This window comes from Tyto alba, unplaced genomic scaffold (genome assembly GCF_018691265.1).
Source record: "Tyto alba isolate M040663 unplaced genomic scaffold, T.alba_DEE_v4.0 Super-Scaffold_9, whole genome shotgun sequence".
Taxonomy (NCBI): Eukaryota; Metazoa; Chordata; class Aves; order Strigiformes; family Tytonidae; genus Tyto; species Tyto alba.
The window spans coordinates 155,744-173,258 of NW_024881330.1; the positions used below are offsets into that span (position 1 = coordinate 155,744).

The 17,515-nt window shown below is 45.2% G+C and overlaps 1 protein-coding gene across 23 annotated transcripts in view; it reads right to left on the reverse strand.

The window, feature by feature from the left end:
* Positions 1–17,515, reverse strand: part of SCRIB (scribble planar cell polarity protein) — a 112,171-nt gene that overhangs the window by 41,329 nt on the left and 53,327 nt on the right. For 19 of the 23 annotated variants that reach the window (XM_042785761.1, XM_042785776.1, XM_042785771.1 and 16 more), the window contains 8 exons: positions 17,006–17,086; positions 10,791–11,048; positions 10,431–10,541; positions 6,771–6,947; positions 6,209–6,325; positions 2,639–2,827; positions 1,824–1,943; positions 1,510–1,566 (listed from right to left, as the gene is read on the reverse strand). In XM_042785761.1, the coding sequence (XP_042641695.1) occupies positions 1,510–1,566; positions 1,824–1,943; positions 2,639–2,827; positions 6,209–6,325; positions 6,771–6,947; positions 10,431–10,541; positions 10,791–11,048; positions 17,006–17,086 (1,110 nt within the window). The remainder of the gene's footprint in view (positions 1–1,509; positions 1,567–1,823; positions 1,944–2,638; positions 2,828–6,208; positions 6,326–6,770; positions 6,948–10,430; positions 10,542–10,790; positions 11,049–17,005; positions 17,087–17,515) is intronic. The other 4 variants (XM_042785775.1, XM_042785772.1, XM_042785763.1 and 1 more) reach the window with 1 other exon arrangement.

Sequence of the window (17,515 nt, forward strand, 5' to 3'; positions counted from 1 at the left end):
AATCAGGTCTTCTGAAACCATTATACACCACTCTCAGTGCCTTCCTAGGCAAGGAACAAGAGATATCATAGGAAAAACCTAAATCTGATCTAAATTGGCTCTGCTCTGAGCTGAACCAAGTGACTTGTGGAGGTCCCTTTGTTATTATTCATAGAATCATAGAAAAGTTTGGGTTGGAAGGGACCTTTAAAGATCTAGTTCAACCACCCTGAAATGAGCAGGGATGTCTTCAACTAGATCAGGTTGAAGATTATTCTATGAAGTCGTTTCAGTGGAAGAATTCCTATCTAAGTATAGATCTCGAATACCATCAGAACACCTTGCAGATACTTAGGACAGGACTTATTCCTGCACATGCTGACATCAACCTAAGCTGTAGGCCAGCAAAGATAAAGCAAAGCTTCCAAAGGGAGTCTGCAATGCCCTCAACCCTTCTGTCTCTTTACCCCAGTCTTTTGTAAAATCATACCCTGCATAGCCCACTGCAGTCACTGACAAAAGGCAGATTAGGATTATATAAATATAAAATATATATAAATTTAATGATTACACATATATTGTGCCAGAAAGGTCATATGGCCATTTTCTTGTTCATTGCTCTGTCCTCTTACAGTCTGTGCCATTGCCTATTCAAAACCTTGGCTGTTTTTTCCAAAATAAGTAAAATCTCAAGTGTGGACTAAGTTATAAATATCACCTCCATCCAGAACAGCAAACACAACTACACTCCTGTGGGGTGTAATAAATGTAAAAAAGGCTGAGTGATTATGCCTACAGAAAGACCCTAGACAAATATAAGGTATATCTAAATTGGAAACCTGAAGAAATGCCTGCAAAAAGTACACGTACTTATCTGACAGGAAAAAAGATTCCTATTTGACAATACTGAAGAATTCAATTTTCCCTCATCTTCCAAACGAATCTGATTGAATAAGTTACAGTTGCAAGAGGGATAACTAGAAAGCCCAAGTCCTTGAGGGGCTTGACGTCTGCTAATCTATTTCTGCGAAAGGCTAAAATAGTGGGCAGAGATATAAAATTCTCGTAACAAATCAGAAAAATGATCACATAAACTGAGGAGCACAAACTTGGTGATTAACAGCACCACTTCTTCAAATCAGGGCTACTTTGAGCTGTGTGTTCTCAGCTTTGCTCATAAAAGTTCTGTCAGGTCATGGAGTGCTGTACAGAGAGAATTGATTAAATGCGGGACTTCCAAACTAATAGGCCATTTTTCTCAAAGTTGCAGCTTGGCCAGAAAGTACTAGCAGGTAACAAAGATGAACTCTGTAAATAACAGAAGAGTACCATCAAAGAGGTACATAGGAAGGGTATGGCAAAGCCAAAAAGCAGCTAGAGTAACTGAGCAGCGCACTGAAGAGAGAAGGCCCAAAGTCTGTCATAGCACTAACTGCTAGGTAGAAATAATCTGTGGCATTTTGCTTAGGGCTCACAGGCTTGGCAGAACCTCTGTCAAGAACAGATTCTGCTACATGAAAAATCTCTCACCACTTTCTCCATTTCTTCTCTCTCCCATTGAGTTGCTTCTCTCACCATTTCCATCTCCTAGGAGAGACCAAAGTTAGAGCCACTTCACCCACTGCTCTCTCCCCACTTGGAGCACCTGTAACCTCATGAAGATTTCAGAGTCCCATCCTAGAGCATTCCTGATGAAAATGCTGGGACCCGCTAATCCCATAAAAAGGAAGTCCATTACCCGTTACATTGCAGATTCTATGCACCAAGGGAGACAGAGACACCAGAGATTTTGAGAAACTTTTTCCACTCCATAACATTGTCCCAGTTGTAGCCAGAACACCCACCTTCTGAAGGATCTCCAGTTCTTCAGGGCTTAAATCCCGATCGATAGAAGAGATACTTTCCAGGCTATTCTTGCGCCCAATACCAGCAGCAAAAGGGTTTGCAATAATTCCTGGGGACATCTACAAAACAAAAAGGCAACAAAACATGGTGGAAGCCCACAGTATGCCATACAAAAAAATTCCATATCCTAGGCTCACAGACAGAGAGTGCCAAGATGATCCTAGGCAAGTCAGAACTCCTTCACAACTTGAAACCTTATCTCAGCTGTCAATTACTCAAGGAACTTGAGGACTAAGAAAGATGAATTTGAATTGAAACAGGTATAGAAAGGGGATAGGGTGACCAGGGATTGGGTACGTAGTCTAGTGGACAATAAAAAAGTTTACTCGCTAAGCCTTGAAAAAAGAAATCTGAGAAGGCACAGGACTGCTGGGAGTGTTTCCCTGTGGGGAAAGGCAAACACCAGTGAACAGACAGACAATTTACCTTAAATATAACACCGGCACAAGAAAAAACAGGCATAATTAACCTGGAGAGAATAAACTTGAAAACTACGTTTCTAACCAGCACAGTCATGTTGTGAAACAGTTCTATAATCAGCAGAAGTGAGACAGGCTCTAGAGACTACTGCTTTTATGAACTGACAACCACCTCCAGTTCATGTAGCAGGAGACCAGACTTTGAAATCTGGAACCTAAAAAAAAAATAAATCTACAGCAAAAGGTTAGGAAAATCCAGCAATCTTCTGTGAAGAAAGCAGTGGGACCCTTGTGGCACCGGTCACTACGAGGGCACCCTGAACTTAAGCTCTCACCTCAATGGCAGCTGCAGCCTTCGGATCAAAGCCATCACACACGAGCACAAGGAGCGCATCACCCACGCTTCGGAGTATCTGTACTGCTTCTGTATGCGTCATTCCCAGCAAACTCTGGTGATTCACCTCCAGGATCCGCATTCCCACCTTCAGACGGCCATCCCGGGCTGCAGCCCCGGAGGAGCTCACCTGTAACAAATGGGGGGAATCAAGGAATCACCTAAGGAGGTAAGAGAAGACTGGAGAGCCCTTGTATGGGGGCCATCAGGAAGAAGGAATGAGAGAGGACAGCATACAAAGGAAACAGGGAGAAAAGGCTGTGGCTACAAGTTGGGGAAAGTGTCTGAAAGTACTTATATATAACTTATGGAGAGGGTAGAAAAGGGAGAGCATGTACAGTTTGGTAGAGGAAGCAGGTGTGGAAAAAATCTCTTATGGGAGATAAAAAGAATCTGTATTTGAAATGTGTTGTCCCAAGGAAAGAAGCTGCTTTTGTTTTGTCAATGAAGCAGGTGAGAAAAAGCTCTTGCATTTATCTTCACAGAAAGGAAAGTATGATTTTTTTTTTTTTTCTTGGGAGAGACGGAAAATGCAAGCATAGGGATAATTTTTGTGGATAAAGATAAATGAGGCATAAAGACTTTTCACTGTCTTTGTGGTAGAGACAGGCATAACAAATTACACGTCTGTCATTTTCCATCCTTTGGTTCAGAGAAAGAACATGTAACTCCTATTTTCTTTCCTCAGAAAGTCACAAGAACTCATACTTGCCTCACGTACACAAGCTGTCACAAGGGAAAGCAATGACATGCAGCATATTGACAAGGCACATGAAAGTCAGAGATTGTCTTAAAGAGTGCAAGTATCCATATATGTTTGAGGAGAAACAAATATATTGAAGTACATGCTTTGCCACCAGAACAAAGGCAGTAGAGGCAAGGAATTTTGTTCAGTTTTTCCCCCCTTCAGAACAGGGAAAAGAGACTGTAGGACTTGCTGTGGACAGAAAGTGAAAGAAAAGGGGAAAAAATCAAAAACCCAAACACATGCAAACATAAGGCTCAGGAGAAACATGCAAGCTGGGGAAGTGAGGGGGGGGAAAAAAAAGCAAAAAAAATAATTGAACAATGGTAATAGAAGAAGCTACTATCAGGAACCAGACAGAAATACAGGATACAAAATGCCTTACGGAAAGGAACAGAATCACCAAATGGGCATTATTTTTTCTAATGGGAAATAAAAAAGCCTGGAACAAAATGGGATGTATACAGAGTCAAGCTAGATCAGATAGAGACCTTGGTAAACCTGGTATATAGACAGACCTCACTGGGAACATCAGAGACAAACAAATGGCTTCAATTCAAAGGCCCAGTCTCAAAGTCAAAGAACCAACATGACTAGGCTTTACAAAGAGAATTATGACTAGTGCTACTCAAGGGCTTCGCAGAAAGAGTATGTCAATGTCAGGGATCTCAAGCAAAGCCTGTAGACCTATGACAAAAGAATAAGGAGAGCACAAGGACACACAGCAGTGGTGGGGGAAAGACAAGGACATGTAGGACTCATCAAGGTAGGGTGGAGGCAGAGGTAACATCACAGGAAGTAAAGAAAGAAAGGACGGACCACTGCACACCACGTATTACTGGGATCAGAGAGAAAAAAAAACTAAAACCAAAGGCATGGGTGTTTATTGGATGAGAGCTGTTTTGGAGAAAAAAAAAAAAAAAAAACAACAGATAAATGTTTAATAAAGTACCTGTAAAAAGAGGAGAAAAAATGCTGCATGCATTTTTATTTAAAAGGTTTTGGGGGAGGGAAAGCAGCCATGCATGCCTACGCATAATTTCTTCAGGGCTGTAAAGGAAAACATTTAAGTGTGTGTAAGTGCATGTGCATGCACAAAAGTGGACACATGCAGCTGAATGGAAAAAGACCAAGTACTCACATTTTCTTTTCCAGGGAGAGCAAGTGCATAAGTGTGACAGTAGAACACCCAGAAATAATGGGAGGAGGTGAAGTTAATGTAGAAAAATGTCCTTAATGCCAACTGTCATCTGTATTACTGATATGTCACTGAGGTACACTGAGCTATCCCCATTGAGACAGATCATGAATTTCAAATTGCAGATGTAATTTATACTTCTCATGGTATTCAACTTGCAACACTTCATCAAGAAGGTTTTAAAAAAGAAGCAGCAGGTTACAACTTTTTTAAAAAATGACGATTAAGGGACTCAATGGAAATGCAAATTAAGAGAAACTAAGGAGAAAGAAGATATTAATCGGACATCCAAAGAAGAGAAAAATGAAAAAGCACTACTTTGTGTCTCAGTTACTAGAAATACACAGACAAAATAAGAAAAGCAGGAAAAACACTCTGGTTAGAACAGGTAAGAGAGATCAAGCTGAAATAACACAGTTGAAGGGAGAGCAGAAAAGTTCAGTGCTTTGGTTCTCCACAGGCTAAAACAACTACTGTTTAAGAAAAAAAAAAAAGGAGGGGTAATGGGTAAACTAACCCTGCAATGGGGCTAAACTATAAGCCTTCCAAACCCCTAAATGCTGTAACACTGAAGGAGCTAAAACCAAACCTAATTATTAAAAACAATTGTCGGTTACAATAATCTTAGGTTTTCTTTTATTGCTACAACAAATATTGCAGTTGAATGTGCAACTATTACTTTGATAGAGTGAATTGACTCTTGTAAACTTTAAAACTCAGATAAAGAAGTTGTATCTAAGTAATAATGAACGCTGAGTATTCCCTTTCTTTGAAGGTAGCCAATTATTAGAAAGAGTTAAGTGGCAATTATGGGGTGTCCACCATCCAGCAAGGATTATTAAGACCTCTAGAGCTAGAGTAGAATTTATACCCTACCATAGCAGCTAAAGAGGGAACCAGTGGTAGTAATGTGAGCATCCAGAGTCCCTCTTTGGTCGGCACCAAGACCAAATAGTACACCACTTATCACTACGCCCCGTTGCTAATGAGAAAGGGGTGGCAATACTTTCTGGCAAGAGTCAGGAGGAGCATAAGCTTATACACAGTGTATTACTGAAAAGAAAATGTGCATTACTTCTTGGGGAAAAGTGACATGACAAGTAAGTATGCATACAACCAGTCATTTACAAAGGAAAGGGAACAAAATTGCATAAATGATGCATGGCACAGGAGGAAAGGTGAGCAATTCATAATGCTTTCAATGAGAGGAGGAAAGATCATGCATGTCTGAGAAGCAGGAAGGCCACAAGCACTTGAGGGAAGCAACAGGAATGGAGGGGAAAAGGAAAGATGGATGACTACATGTTTTAGAAAAAAAAGCAAGAAAAGAAATGCAAGGCAAAATAAAAGCAAACATAGGAAATGAAAGAAGAAATTCTGTAGCTGTTGTAGAGGAGGAAATCTGAAAGGAAACAGATGTGCCTCATTCAGTGGATGGAGAATACTCCAGGAGAATTGACGTACCCAGTGAAAAGTGGAGAGAGCATATCGAACAAATTCCACCAGGATCACCCTTTTCCCTAGCAGCCCTTGCATGCAACCAAGTTGCAGAGTTAGTGGTCTGGTACCTTAGAAATGAAGATGCCTTCATCAGTGGGATCAAACGGATTTCCAGCATGACCTTTTGCTCCACCCCGGATACTGATGCCCAGCTTTTCTCCTGGAGCTTTTTCAATGCATATTTCCTGTAAGCACAGAAAGGATTTCCTTGTTTCTGGGTCAAGTTCAGACTGGAATTGTTGAGAAAACACTTCTAGTAGCTGGCCATATTCTAAGTACCCTGAAAACGACCTGAGTTAAACCCCTCACTCATTTAGCACAATTTATTCCTTTTGATGAGGCTCTGCCCTTTTCTGTATTTCTGTCTCCTGTTCAGGTCTGGTCTTCATGAAATCGGGTCATTCTCTGATCACAGTATCACCATGGGCATGGCAAGAGACCCTCCACAGTCCTCAACTGTATATATACTTATTACAAGAGACTGGATTCTGCCAAAAGAGAAGGAAATTTCAACCGGAAGTTGGGTTGTATCCTAGTCCCAGGCTTTCAGCTAGATAGGAAACTGCCATCAAAAGTGATCCTTCTGTCAAGAAGAGTGAGATTCCCCCCGTTCTCTTACTCAGAACCTACCTGCATACCAGGTGGTGGCGGATCTCGCCTTACTAGCATAGTCAGCTCCTGGGTGTTTGAGAGCAGGGCATTCACTGCTTCTTGGTGGGTAGCATGGCGCAGGTCAATACTATTTACTTCCAGGATCCTGTCCCCTACACGGAGTCCACTGCGAGATGCCAGTCCACGGGGAATGACCTACAAAGAATCATTAATATTACAATTAGAGAAGGAAATTCCATGTCTCCTTGGAGAGACACTGACTGTGTCCCTAGGCTATACCCTTCAACATCTTCTGAGGCCTGTTTTGATGACTCCCCTCTGCAACCAAAGTTCCCCATGAGGTAACATATCTGTGAACACTGACAAAGAATGAAATGAGATTTGCTTTAAAGTGTCATCTGATATGTTATTATATTCTCATATTAGCATTTACCATCTGAAGCAATCCTGTGTCAGCTTTTCCGTTATTTTGCCTATGACTGTAACCAGAAGATAGTTTTCTCACTCAAATGTTAAACTGCAGGGCTGTTGTTAGACGTGCATCATCTACAACTACCAATGGCCACTGTACCAGGACTGACAGTGTCAGTACAACTCCAGTCCGCAAGAAGTGCTCTGGAAGGGATCTTGAGTGCCTCGAAGTTACTAACCAGGAAACCTAACTTCTATTCCTGGTAAAACAGTAGAGTCAACAAAGAAAGAGTAAGATCTGTGATCATGTGGATACGCAGGGTTTATTGGGAAAGAGTTAGTTTGGCGTTAATAAAAGCAAATCCTGCCTCATTGACCTGCTGAAACACAGTGAGAGAAACAAATGAACATATGAAGGAAGGAATCTGGTAGACGTAACTTCTGGATTTCCAAATGGCCCTTGACAAGGTCTGAACTTAAAGGCTAATAGAGAAGCTGTGTCCACTGGACTGGAGCAAAGGCCATGTTAATGGACCAAAAGCTGGTTAAAGGAGAGGAAACAAAGGGCAGGGCTGGACAGCTGCTGCTCAGGACACAAAAGATTCACTAGTGGGGTGCCTAGAGGGATTGGTGTGAGACTGCTGTTATTCAGCATGCCCAGCTGTGACCTGAAAAAGTTAGTGGGCAGTGAAATCTCCAGGTCTGCAGATGATATTGTGCTGTTTTCAGCAGCCAAATGCCACCCTGGTGGTGGGGAACTTCAAAAGTGGTCAAGAAAACTGGACAAAAAAAACATGGCGTGAGCTTCAGCACAGACAATGTGTCCATGGAAAAACACCATAAACCATGCACACACACCACTGAACTCAGAAACGATAACTTATGGAAGTTCCTAGAGACACTGCCACATGTTCTCTGAAATCATCGGCTCCATATGCAGGAAAAAAAAAAAAAAAAAAAAGCCAGTAAAACTTTGGGGATCATCAGAAAGGGTACTGAGACCAAGACAGACAGAATCACCCACATTTCCAGGACTGTTCAAGTTCTCTGCTCCCACAAAGGCAGAGCAGAAGGGGACACAGAAACTGTGCCACAGACTGTGCATGGATGATGGTGATATGGCACAGGGTAAGGTCAGCAGCACCAGCCGAAGCACCCCTGGTGCTTTAGAGGAAGGATACAGCTTTCAGGGTCCTGGGCCACAGGGAGTGCTTAGAACCTCTCCCTGAGGCTGGTGGTGGCCTCACCAGTGGAAGGTGTGTGCTGATCAACGTGATGAGCTGTCAGGTGAAAAAGCTACAGGATGAGATAAGCATACTGCATAGCATCCATGAAAACAAACAGGAGAGCAACAGGCTCTTTGCAGAAATCTTGCAGAGAGAAGAGTCCAGACCCCACGTTGTATGGAAGAAGGGTCAGCTATGGGCTATGCTCAAACGAACAGCAGGGGCTCCCAAGCTGGGGAAGGCTGGGAGCTCGAGATTGCTGGTAACAGAGGGAAGAGTCCTTCTCTCTACTGACACACATCTAAAAGATAGGTACGGTGCCTTGTAGCAGATGAGGAAAACCAAACTACACAAAAGGAGGCACTGGAGCCATTCCAGAATGAACCCCGTCAGCACCAACAGAAAGTGTCAGGTGAAACGTACTGGAAACCACTTCTGCGAGGGACAGAGGCACAAAGCTGTCAAACAGACCTGACTAGCAACAAGCCTCCTGAAACAGCAGAGGCTGCAACTCAGTATACTGTGAAAGACAGCTAAGTCAGCAGTGTGCCCTTGCAACAGTGGAGCGTGTAACAAAGGAGCTGAGGGAAGTGATCATTCCCCACTAATCAGTGCTTGTGACATTGCATCTGGAGTACAAGACAGACACTGATAAACTGGAATCAGTGCGGCAGACGGCCAAGAAGATGAACAGGGAGTAGAGAATACACTGTACAGAGGCAGGCAGACAGACCTAGGGCTTTTTGTTCTTGAGAAAAGAAAGCTAAAGGTGATGTTGCTGCTGTCTTCAACTACCAAACACAATGGTACAGAGAAAAGAGGCCAGGCTCTTCTCAAAGGTACACAGTGGTAGAGGGAGAGAGGCAAGGGATCCAAGTTGGAACCAGGAAAATCTGGACTAGATATGAGGAAGAAAATGTTCACCATAACAGTAGTTTAAAGTTAGAAGAGGAGCCCAGAGAGGCTGTGAGATTTCCATCTTTGGTGATACTCGGAACTTGACTAGACAAGGCCCGCAGCAAGCTGATCTAGGCTGGCCCTGCACTTTCCCTGAGATCAAATCACCTCTGCAGGTCCCTTCCAACTTGAATGATCCTGTGATGCCACATATCAAGGACATAGTGGGCTTATAGAAGGTTCAGAGAAAGGCAACATAAAATGAGGGGATGGAGCAGCACCTTGCAAGGAGAAATGAGGGCCACAACTCTTGAATTTGGAGACAAAGCTGAGGAAAGAGAATAAATGAGGTTTACAACACAGAAAGTGGTGAATAAGCTGAATAAAAGACTTCTGTTTACCAAATTGGCAATACAAGAACGGAGGAGCACTCGGTGTAATCAGTGGGACGTTGGTTTAGAGCAGATCGAAGAGTGATCTTCAGGTGACAGGTAATGATGTTCTGGGACTTGAAGCCATGGGCGTTAGAGGAGACAGATTCAGCGTGTCCAAGGGACAAGAGACATATGGATGCAGGAAGGGCTGGGCAGAGATGTCCTCTCTGACATCTCTAATCCAACAAGTGTGAATGTGTGGGACTGTGAAAGGAATGAGCCACAGCAAGTGGCTGGCTTGTGTGCTGTCTCTAAATAGCATCAGCTAATGCCACCACTGGAAAGAGAATGTCGGGTCGAAGGACACTGATCTGAATGCAGGAGAGCGTTTGTGTTTTCCCTTGCATTTACACATTCATCCCACTAACACGTTCTGAGTAATGACTGGTTTTCTGAAATGCTTGCATCTTTCCAGGATTCATTAAAAGCTAACATAAGCCCAGAAATTTCGAAAGCCAAACTTCCCAAACAGTTCACCATGAGCTACGTATGTTTGCAGGCTTTTACATGACATTTCAATTTCTACAACAGCAGCAGTATGTCTAGAATAAGCTAACTTTTTACATATGCACACATCTCTCCCCATCCCTTTTTTAAAGAAAAATCTATACTGTACTTCTTAGACTGCTGCATCAAAATCCTTCATCTTAACCCCAACAATTAAACAGCTCAACAGTGTCCACTGCTAGACTGCTCACCCAGGACTCTACCTTTGAAATGAAGACACCTGGTTCATGAATCCCAAATGGATGGCTTGAATGGTCACTGCCTCCTACAATGCTGAGTCCCAGGGGACCACCTGCTTTTACAAGGTGAATTTCCTTGAGGGAACAAGAAGCAGAGTCAAAGGAAATAAAGGTTATCACATAAGGACCACAAGCACTGAAAAACATGGAGTCAGGGACGTTTTGCATGAGTGAGCACAAGGCAAGCACCCACAGGACAAGGGGGTTCCCCATTACTGCTCAATGCCCCCATAACACAATGGGCCAGCCCTCATCAGACTACAATTTTTTCTAATGAAAACCACCCAAGATTGCACTATCCCATATTCCAACAGACTCACTCACCTCAATGGGATATTGATCCTCCAGGCCTTTAGACAGATGGTTCCTTTGCAGAGAAGGCATCTCCTCCGGCGGGCTCTCCCCGTGGCCGGGAGGCGGTGGTGGGGAGTGCATGCGCACCCGTGGCACGCCTGGGCAGTCTCCCTCGCTGAGCTGCTCTGCACACTCTCTCTCTACCAGCAGCACGATGGTGGGGGAGGATGCGGTAAGCAGCGCTACTGCCTGATCATGCCTGGCTTCTGTCATGTCTACCCCATTGATCTAGAACAACCCGCAAACTCAGTGTCAGACCACCACCTGAGTACACCCTGTCATTTTAAGCACTTAGCCAAGCACCCTAAGGGACCCCATCCTGCTGGAACACTGCCCCTTCTCAAAAGCCTGTCTCCCACAGCACTCTGTAACTTACCACACTCCTTCCTATCTGGCAAAGGGACATAGGCACCTGCTTATTCCCACCTGACCACAGTCCTCTTTCTAGACAGTTTACCATCCCCTTTCCCACCTTCTATGTACATCTCCAACCCCTAACAGCATCATTTGTGCCTCAGAGGGCCATGAAGACCAAGTAAGATGCTGCAACTCCTGGAGTACTACAAGCCTAGCTATTGCCCAGACTCAGCTGTGGCTCACTCACTACCAGGAAAGTACCTGTCACTGCTGCTTGGCTCTGCATTCCACCTCTGCATTCCAGCTTTCCTACTGGGTCACAACAAAAGAAGCCCAAGAGGTTGCATTAAAGAAATGGGTTCAAAGATCTCAATATGGGAAGAAGACAAACCAGTGATTCCCAGAAGCGATGCCACAGCACAGTAATGTGCCATAGCATCCGCTGCCTCTGCACGAGGTCATTTGCCCTTATCAATCACTCTCAAAGCCCAGACACAGGCACTGAAGAGCATGATCTGATGTGCGACAGGGCTTCCCACTGGACACCGGGCTGCTGTCTGCCCCTGCTGGGCAAGTTCATGGCAGCTGGGAAAATGTCAGTTTTAAGTCATAAAAAGTGCATCCCAGGTATAAAAAGACTTGGAAGCACCGAGAAAGAGATTCTGCTAGTCCACAGCGGCTGAGTGGCTGACACAAAAAGAAAACTAGAATTCTTTTGGACAAGAAAACATCCAATATGCTATGCTGAACAATTTCAAGAATGCAACTACAGTCATCTTTTGTTACCTGTGAAAGATATAATGCCTCAGACCAAGAGGTACTTCCAGTACATACAGGGAAGCAACAATGTCATTCATACAAAGCACTGAAGAAAACTCATCTGAAAAACTGTGTACTATTCTCATCCTTCACACACAGAAAAATTATCTCACGTAAGTTAGCAAGATGTGCAGACAAAAGCTGCTGCAAAAGGCAGGGGAACAGAGAGCTTTTCCTACAAAATTTAAAACAGCTTGCCTAGAAACTCAAAATGACCGGAAAGGATGCAACTGTTCTCCATGAATGTACAAGGGGCAGAATATTGAGAGGAGAACTAAGCTAGAAGAACACTGCCAAAAAGATGAAACTTGCCATGAAAAAGTTGGAGCTGAAAATTAAAAGGTTTCTACTTCTTAGGTCCCGGAAAAGCTTTCCAAAACGAACAGAGAGGACACAAAAATAACAGCTGTTAAGATGGAATTCGATCAGCTTAGAAAATGGTAATGTGACTTTGTAACAGCCACAGCAACTGGATTTAGTAGGCCGATTCCTAGAAATATTATAGTTGCTCCCCAGTTCCTTCCAAAAAAGCAGTTTCTGGACAAAGCTGAGTCCACACAGTCTGACAAGGCTTTGTCCAGAACCTCCATAAACACCACCCCCACCCTCACCCGACCTGCCCCATCCCATCTGCAGTCAAGTGTGCTACTCCCCTTCCTTACAACATGGACGATAGGCAAGCCAGCCCTGTGCTGTGTTGGACACAGACAGGAAACTCTCAGCCCCACAGCATTGCCTCTACTCAGAGGATTGACCCCAAAGGGACACCTTTGGCACCAACCACAGAGGACAAACAGAAGGATGTGAAGGCATGCCAGCCTGCACATGCATGCAGGAAGAGGAAGGATGTAAAGGCACAAGGGTAATGGCTGATGAGCATAAGAGACAAGATAATAAGCAGGGAACGTAATAAATTAAACACACAGGTGCACAAACCTTGATGAAATGCACATAACAGAGACAAGACTCGAGACACTCATGGATGGATCATTAAAGGAATCACTCAAATGGTAACATTAAAGTACAACCAAAAACTTGGTGATCAATATGCAGAGGAAATCAAGATTACCATGGGTTATCAGAACAGCTCTCATGGGAAAGAGCAAACTTGCTATAGGAAGTCTTAAGGGGGACTGTGGACATGTGCAAACCTTATTATGGGATGTTCAGCAGAAGGATCACAGGTGGAAGAGTGGCCAAGGAGGAGAGGGGAGGAACAAGCATGGGAGAACAGAGAGGGTGGAGAACAAAAGATGCTGATCACATGCAAGCAGGCTGCTGGTCAGTATGCTTGTCTGGCCAAGCCCTGTGCCTGATCACCATAGTCTGCTCTATCTTTTTATCAAACTCTGTTTGCATTTACTGTGCAAGTGTGCTCTCTATTCTGGGTATGTGTGCAAGATCTACTAGTAAAATTCAAGTTGGACTAGCCAGCAAGTAGGAATCCAAAATGTGGAAAGACCCAACAGCTGGCCCAGAAACTGGATAAAAGGCTCAGGGTCTGACCAAAGAGCCTTAAAGAACTTAATGCTTGGGGCAGAGACCAAAGAGACCTGCAAACGTGAATATTTATAAAAGTTGAGCGAGGGAGTATATGTGCATGTTTCACTAGCAAACCTTAAACCTGCTTAGCCGGAGGGCAAGAACAGGGTTAAGTTATCTGCACTGTTCATGCCCTATGAGGACTGTTTGTGTTTATGTGTGCACCTCTAAAGGTACCGCCCTGCTTCTTGTCTGTGTAAATCTGTGGCCAGCCATGTCTGCAGAGTGTTTCATCTTTGGAATCTGCAGTTAGCCTTCCTTAAGAGCTGATGCTTTTCCCATTCCCAGGTCCGTGTCCAGTGGACTGGGAAGAGAGGATTCCCTTGGGTCCTCCTGTCTGCTATATACACGAATTTTTAACAAAGATGACATGCAGAGGAGACTTGGCCCTTAGGTTCTTATCACCAGATCAAGGCCCAACATACTCCACAGACAGACCTGCTGTAACAGCATACACACTTGACTTCATACACTTCCCTGTTATTTTTCTGCCACTGCCAAGAAGATGAGAATGGTCAGACTTGGTCAGACCAAAAGTATACAGTGGTACTCCTCCAGACTAGTGAACATGGACACGGGAATTTCCAAGTCAGAGGTATATCACATGTAACAGCCCTTGATGGCATTTTACTCGTTAACTTCTCCATTACATAGCAATCATGATGCCTTCCCAGCTTTTGCGCAGCTAGTTTTCTGTGGCCTTTTTTGCTACGTCTCTGGTTAGCAAGGCAACCAGGCCAACCAGTGCAGTTCAGCTAAATGCCCAGAGGAAGGGAAAGAGTGTCATCTTGTCCTTTTCCAGCTCTACATATTTTGACATGTGCCAGGGAGTTATATTATTCTGGCAAATTTCTTAGTGATCAGACCGCTCTCATTAGAACCCCCATGTGTCGCCTGGTGCTACTACTGTCCTAAGTCTCCCCCAGAACCAGTTTTATTCAGTCTACTCCCAGTCCTATCCCCCCAAACTAGCTGCCCTTAGCCACTGCTCCCAGTCCTGCACCCTCCCTGCTAGATTCTCATCCCATGATTCAAACTCTCCAACATTCCCCCCATTGCAGCTTCCTGCCCTCTATCTTCCACTACCAAGACGACTCTCAAGATGCCTGTGATGACTCTCAAGACACACTAGAATACAGGGAAAGCTGAAGCGTTAGTAGTCAATCACTGGTGAGTTTTGGGGGGTGTTAACTTTGAAGAGAGATCTAGGCTGGGCTCTTCAATCCATGTACTCAAAGCTCCCTTAAGAAAGTAAAAGGAGCTATCCCAGTCCTTCTCCTGCAGAGAAGTCCAGGATGATTTAGAGCACAGGGGAAGAGTATGAAGCTGTGCTGTATTTATTTTCTTAAGAAAACAAAAATTCTTTGGCAAAGTGAGAACTGAGGCATGACTAGGAGATTATGGCTTTGGAAATGGGTCTCTGCCTGCTGGACCTATGAAACTGCCTGTATCCTAACGAGGGCTCTCCTGCTTTCCCCATGCAGACAGAGGGGAACACATGCAACCTGCACTGCACATCCCAGCAATCATCACATCCTGAAAAGCTTTCCAAAATGGGCAACCACTGCTTCGAAAGAGTTGTGGTAAACAAGGAATTTATGTGATGCTATGCAAGCACCGCTCTGAAGTGAACAACCACTCTCTCAACATCCAGTATCACGGGGCAGGGCAACCCCACAGCTTTAACTTAGCACCAGATTTTGCCAGAGATGGAACAAAACTCACACAGCTGCTTATGCATCTCCTGCAGCAAGCATATATTCTCAAGGACAAATATCACTAATATGAGGCCTTAGGATGTAACACTACCTCTATGTGGACATCATACTTAGCAGTGAACCCCACAATCAGGAAAGGCAGAATAGCAACTGCTCCCAGAAGACATGGCTGCTGGAGAAATGACAGTCAGACTCTTGCTGGAAGGCAGGGAAGTTATGTGAATAGTCCAGACTAGGTAAGTGTTCTGGAAGATAATTATTTGTTCCTGCTTTCATCGTAACTGAGCACAAGATTTGAGCTGCAGCTGATGCTCAGCACCAAACCTTTTATGACTACACACACTTCAGAACAGGTGGCATCCTTGAGAGCAGAAGACCATGCTCTCAAGCATGGGCATATTTCCTACCTATGCAATAACACCGCACTCGTCATTATAGCAGGGTGTGTCAGAGGACTAATGACAGCAAGGCCTTCACCCACAGGCCCTGAGTTCTGTAAGCCCTGAGCCCATACATTGCAGTCTGAAGACACTGCAAGATATTACTAGGGAATTAGATCTGCTTTTCCTATGAAGCTGCCCACAGATATAAATAGAGCTGCTAATGGGCGGTGGAGACAGGTTTGACTTTTGACTCTATTCTGAGATTTTGTGTTTCCTTCTTGCCACAGGTATAGCAAAATCAACACCACATGATAGGCTGTGTGCCTGCAATTACACCTCTCAGTCATGCCTCTGTACCAGTGGAGCATCAAAAGATGAGCAACACCAAAATAACGTAGGCTCTCTGGCAATAATCGGGGTCAGGGCTTGATTTTGGGAGGAGGGGGGAGCACTAGCAAGGAGGGATAGATACTGTGCCAGTTCAAGTCTCCTGCCAAGATACATGTGTCAGAACCGGGCCAGAGCTCCACTAAAACTTTGTGCCAGAGCAAATACAACACAGCCCCCAGCCTAGAGATAGAGCAGACAGAAGCCAGCACTGACAAGGCTGTATCAGTGTTTACTCACGCCAGCTCTGTGGTAACACGTGCTCTTACCACAACAGCTGGATCAGAAACCCACCACCAGCACCAGGATGCAGGAGCTTTCAATTGGAGGCAGCATGCGAGCTTGGGAAGAGGGTCAGGAGACTCAGCAGACTCTCCCCGCAGGAGGGGGAGCAAGTGACACATTACGCAGAGAAACTTGAGGTTAGAGGCAGCAGTGAGATCCATACCACTGGCACAAACAGGAAGGGAAACCGAGGCCGAAGTTTCAAATGAAAGCAGGGGGGAAGCACTGCAGTATGCCCTGCCCAGTTCCACATCACGCTCAGGCAGCCTCCATTGCTTCAGCCTACGCCTGCCACCTTGCTCTCTGCAGGGAGCCGGTCAGCTGTGCCCCAAAGGGCTTCCCTCCCGACATGCCATGCTGCAGCAGAGCCCTCCGAGGCTGTCCTACAAAGCTCTGGAGGGACACCAGGCCATGGCAGTGCTGTCGTATCATCTCTCCAGCACAGCCCGGACTGCTGCACGCTGCTCCCATGGGGAAGCGCTCACGCACAGCGCTTGGGGAAAGGGGAGGCATTAACTGCACCCACCACCAGTCACAGGCAGGGGTAGAACCACCAAGATTAAATGCTCTCCCAGAAGGCTCAGGAGCTGAAAGAAGGACCCCCAAAATCCACCTTCAATAACAGAAAAACAGTCCCTGCATGAGGAAGGGCAGGGAGCTGAGTCAGACCCCTTCCCTGCACACCCGCACTCACCGAGATGACCCGATCTCCTACGTGCAGGATCCCGTCTCGATGGGCTGCACCCCCCTCTGCAATCCGTGAGATAAAGATCCCCTGAAACACAGTCAGAAGGGTCAGAGCAGCCTGTGCTTCCCCTCACCGGGGCTTGGCTTTCCAGAACTGTACCTGGACACCAGGCAGGTCTCAGTGTCTCAGCCCCTCCACCCTTGCAGACCCCTCCCTTGCCCTGGCACTTCCTATTTGTTCCTCACTCCACACAAACCCTCTTCTGCTTCTAGAGCCACCTGCAAAACCTCCAGCTGCAGCAAAGCCTTCATGTGGCCGAGAGCCCAGAATGTATGTCAAGAGGACAGTGACAAGATTAAATGTCACTGGCAGGGATTGTGAGCCCGAGCCCCACCTCCTTATGAACTTCTCTCCTTCCCTGACTTAAGAGTAGATTCTGTCCCTCGGAGCCCTCCTGGCCCACCAGCCCAGGGCCAGGCTGCACTGCTGCATGCCCATGGGTGAGGAAGACTCCGC